The following is a 4,810-nucleotide window of genomic DNA, read 5'->3' on the forward strand; positions in this document are numbered from 1 at the left end:
CACCACCTAATGTTTCCTCGTCATTCACATCACAAAACATATCCTACCCAGTGAATATCATTTACAAAAAGGATAGCCTACCCATCATACGATTTTTACATTAGCATTCAGACTTTACTATATCTGTAAAGGAATTGACTACTGAAGTGATAATATTTACCAAAAACCAGTAGGCCCATGACAGAAGCTACATAACTGATATCCAAATGACAAGTTAACATTAGGATTAATCTACCGCCTAATGTTTTCTTGTCATTCAGATTATAGAACGTCTCCTACCCAGTTAATATCATTAACAAAAAAGATAGCATACCTATCAACCCTTCTCCCAAAAAAATTAAAAAGGGTTCAAGAGTCATTCCATTCCTATAACAAAAAAATTACCCCTGTTGGTATTGACATGAGACCTTAAGTTGGGCTTGGATTCTTGCATGTTCTTCTTGTGTGGCCAACTTGCTGGCATGCACTACAATGGTACACCTTCTTGTTTTGAAACAGCGACTCTTGCCTATTTATCCTAGGCCTTCCAGGTGGTCGACTAGTCAAAGGTGGTGCCAAAAACACTTGACTTGCTATATCTTGCAGCCGATAGTTATTAGGATTTGGCATGTCGATTGTCACCACTGGAGTCATCGTCCTACCATAAATCTTTTGTTGGGACATAATCTTGTAGCATTCTTGAACAAAATCATACACATTGCAATTCAAGGCCTTGATAGCTGCACATGCATGTGGGCATGGGATGCCTGACATTTGCCAAGCTGCACAACTACATTCACCTTTTTCAAGATCAACATTAATGGCTCCTTTTGCTGTATAGACACACACCCTACCCCTTTCGTAAGAAACACTTAACATCTGTGCAGATCTCGCTACATTTTCCATCAATGTTGCATTTGTATTTGGGCCTACACCATTCTTCCATTTGCTCATTGCCATGCTTGCTACATACATCTTCTTGGCTACTTTTTCACGATGCTCATGTATAAGTTGGGCAACATTATATCTTCTCTCCTTCAGCATCCACGCATTGAATGACTCTGCAAGGTTTGTTGCTATGTTGTCCCATCGTTTAAAAGGGAACTTGCTTAAAGCCCACTTGTGAATATCACCATGATTGACAAGCCATTCAAATAATTGGGAATTGAAATGTCTCATGTTATCCATTGCTTGATCAAACTCTGTGTCAAGCCTTACATATGTAATGGCATCTAGGAAATGCAGTCCATCCTCCCTTGTGTTGCCACTTGTCTTCCTTTTTCCTCTATTTAACTTGATCATTTGTGTACTGAAATTCTCCTTAACATGTCTATAACAGTACGCATGTCGCTCACCTCCGAATATTGCTTGCACAGCACCTATAATTACATTGTGTCAGTCTGAAATGATTGTTAATTGCATTGACCCAACTATCTCCTTAATCATATGTAAGAACCATGTCCAATCCTCAAGCGTCTCTCCCTTCACAATCGCAATGGCAAAAGGTAATAATTCGTTGTCCGCATCATAAGCCGACGCTGAAAGTAGTGTCCCCTTATACGGTCCACTTAAATGACTTCCATCAATATACAGTACATGTCTAGCACTAGCAATAAAACCCTCTATACAACACCCATAGGCTATGAATACACGCTCAAATCTGTTGTTCCTTGCAGCCACCCATTTTGCCACTATTTTGTCATCGGTTTCCTTCAGCCAGTCACATATCCATGGAATAAGCATGTAAGTTTGATCAGGTCTGCCATGTATGTCCTCCAACGCTTTTTCCTTGGCCCTGTATGCTTGGTTGTATGTCAACTTCACATCATAATCTCTTTCCAACCTCTTTTTTATATCATTTAGACGCATGTCTATATGATCCCTAACCTCTTCAATTATAATTGATGATGTCAAGCTAGCTGATCCACCATGTGTCACGTGAAGATTGTCTTGGGCATTATGAACATGCTCATTTTTTAATGTCGTTACACGTAAAAATGCTGGAGTACTCTTTCCAGCTGCTCTCGCACTGATCCTCCATGGACAACCTTCAACATTGCATTTGACATACATATGGGCATTAGAATTCTTCACATATTTATACTCAAATTTGTTTGCAATGCTGAATTTGTGTAGTTTCTTCTTGAGATCATTCGCATCTGGAAAAGTCTGCCTCAATCCTAACAATACTGTCTTCCATTTCAGGGAATTCATTCCTGGCAAAGGAGTTGGTGCACTCTCTTCTGCATATGGCAGGCTAAGAACATTTTCAGCTGCTATGTAATTCACACATTCGACAGCATCCTCAATCATTGGCTCATCATTTTGCTGTGATAGTCCCGACAGTTTTGACATGTTGCATGTATAATTACAACATTTGTTATGATATTAACAATAACATTATCGCAAGTAACAACTTCCATAATCCGAAACTTGTGACTTATGTAACATCCAAACTTTTAGGCCTACAAGTTCAAAAAGTAGCCTAAATTAAATAGGTTACCAGACCCCTGTGAGCAGAAGTCCCAAAGACGAGAAAGGAAGTTAAAGCAGTTTCAGGGACTAAACTGCAAAGTAAAAGTTTTCAGGGGCTCGAGTATAATTAAGGTTAGAGGCTCCAGTAAAGTCTCGAAGGCCCAAAAAGAGAAAAGAGTCTAGATACAGGCCAATGGGTAAGTTAGAAACCTCAAAGAGATGGTTCTATAAGGTTAGGCTTAAGCAGGGGTAAAACCGTAAATTCAAAAAGTTATAACCAGCAAGGGCAAAAATGGAAGAGTGTACAAAAAATTCCAAGAAAATCCCAAAAAATGGGAAATAATATTCTAAGACTCTTCTATTAAGAGAAAAGATGAAAATACCCTTGAGGCAGCTTAAATGGAATTTATGAGGTTGTGACCGGTAAAAAGTATACCGTTTGAGGTAATTATTTGAAATAGCAAGAGACCTCAAAAGTGTATACAAAAATGAGGTTAAAGGGTTGAAAGGTTATACTAATTTATAAAATTAGTCCCATAACCAAAAGGCCAGTAGAGTGGCTTTAAGAAATTAAAGAGCCGGTTTTGCCGATAAAAGGGTATTTTAGTAAATGAATTTTATGCAAGGCTTAAAGGAAGTGTTATGGGCTAAGAAAATTCATAGATACTCTCTAAAATTAAAGAGAATTTATGGATCTGACAGAAAATAATTACAGAGGCCAGAGCACTGTAATTAGAGAAAAGAAGTTAAACCCGGAGTAAAAGTGCACCGATAAAGTATTAATCAGAGTCTTGCACTTTACTTGGGCCACAAGTCGCCACTTGTCAAGCCTTTAATGGATGGTAATTAAAGCTTTCCAAGTGTCAACCTACCAATGGAGAGGATCTTGACTTTGGAATTTAATTACATTATGATTTAAGTTAATTAAGAGAGAGGATTAAGATTAAGTAGGCTAATGACACTTGGCATAACATTAATGATGGTTGGTGGGATATTTTGTACACATTAATAAGCTCATCTCTCCCCTAAATCAGATGGGAATTTCGTGTAAGGCATGAAGAAAGGGAAAAAGAGAGAGTTTTGAGGGGAAACCAAGAGAAAGGCATCAACTTTGGTCATACAATCAAGGTTCAAGGTGAGTTCTTGGCTCTAGATGTGTTTTTGCCTTGGTTTCTTTCTCTTTTATGGTTGAAAATATGTCTTCTCTCCCTTTTGATGGCTGGTCGAAATGGTTGATGAGTGGGGAAGGGAGTTTGGTTGTTAGATCTTGCTAGAACACCTCAAAGTATGGTAGATCCAAGTGGATCTATGTGAAAATTGGAAGAATTACGTGCTGATTTGATGGCTTTTTCGAATTATTTACTGTTCATATCTGGTTCTGAAATTTGGCATGCTTAAATTACACTCTGTGAGATTTAAATCCATGGGTAGAACACTTCATTTGGATATGTGTACGATTTATGGTGATTTTTCAAAGTTAGGGTTTGAAATCTGGAAACAGTGTTAAGCTTTTGGAAGGGTGTCGAGTTTCGTACAATTCTGGTACTGTTTGGCATAGAATTGGTTCCTGAAACTATTTTTCCTTTAAATTTAACTTAATTAGCTTTCAGTGAGACTTGGAATCACTCAATTTGGATTTTTATAGATTTAATTATGAATTTTCAAAGTTGAGCAAAAATTCTGGAGATTCTGCGTGAACAGTACCCGCGAACCAAAATTTCCAGATTTGATATTCTTGAATCTAAAGCCATCTAAAGTGGTCCTAATTGATAGGAAATAGATCATAAGGATGTAAAATGATAAGATTTATATTAGAAAAGTTAGAAAGAAACCCTAAGACTAAGAGAAAGGGTTGAGGTTCAAGAAAGCTAGTCTTGAACTTTATGTAATCTAATGGTCCTAATGGATTGTGTCATCATTATGGTTATGTTTAGGACCTTTGGAACATCCAAGAGGATGTTTAGTGATGTTGACCGAATGCCCACATGGTTGAAAAGTCAAGGGAGTCAAAGGAAAAGTAAGAGGAAAGCTTGAGGTGCAAGGTAGTGAACTTACCCTTTATGTGCTTGACATGGTATGCTTATGTGTTGGTTTGTATTTGTTGTTTGAATGATGTTGTGACATGATGATTGTTACTGGAAATGCTGTTTTTAATATGTTCCCATGGCCATGCATTTTTATACCAAGCATAAAGCATGATGGCATGTCACTAGTTAACTTAAATTTATGAAAAACTACATACCATACACTAGCATCCATCTTGTGCATGTATGTGGTAATGTTTGCTACTGAGATTCCCCCGAATCTCACCCCCCTAACCAGCCATTTAGGTCAAATCAATGATGGGCACTAAGGG

The 4,810-nt window shown here is 37.8% G+C and overlaps 2 protein-coding genes across 2 annotated transcripts; both read right to left on the minus strand.

Annotated features, from left to right (window-relative positions):
* Positions 1–408: 408 nt before the first annotated feature.
* Positions 409–1,281, minus strand: LOC114749855 (uncharacterized). Its single transcript, XM_028938397.1, has one exon. It carries the CDS (start codon positions 1,279–1,281, stop codon positions 409–411), a length of 873 nt encoding a protein of 290 aa, XP_028794230.1.
* A 93-nt stretch (positions 1,282–1,374) lies between these two features.
* Positions 1,375–2,334, minus strand: LOC114749856 (uncharacterized). The gene has a single exon (XM_028938398.1). The coding sequence runs from the start codon at positions 2,332–2,334 to the stop codon at positions 1,375–1,377; it is 960 nt and encodes a 319-aa protein (XP_028794231.1).
* Positions 2,335–4,810: the final 2,476 nt, after the last annotated feature.

The sequence above is a fragment of the Neltuma alba genome, unplaced genomic scaffold, assembly GCF_004799145.2.
Source record: "Neltuma alba isolate B1F8T4 unplaced genomic scaffold, ASM479914v2 tig00006199_pilon, whole genome shotgun sequence".
NCBI classification, from domain to species: domain Eukaryota; kingdom Viridiplantae; phylum Streptophyta; class Magnoliopsida; order Fabales; family Fabaceae; genus Neltuma; species Neltuma alba.

Coding starts and splice junctions, on each gene's coding strand:
- LOC114749856 (XM_028938398.1), bottom strand. CDS start 2,334: ATGTCAAAACTGTCGGGACTATCACAGCAAAATGATGAGCCAATGATT.
- LOC114749855 (XM_028938397.1), bottom strand. CDS start 1,281: ATGATCAAGTTAAATAGAGGAAAAAGGAAGACAAGTGGCAACACAAGG.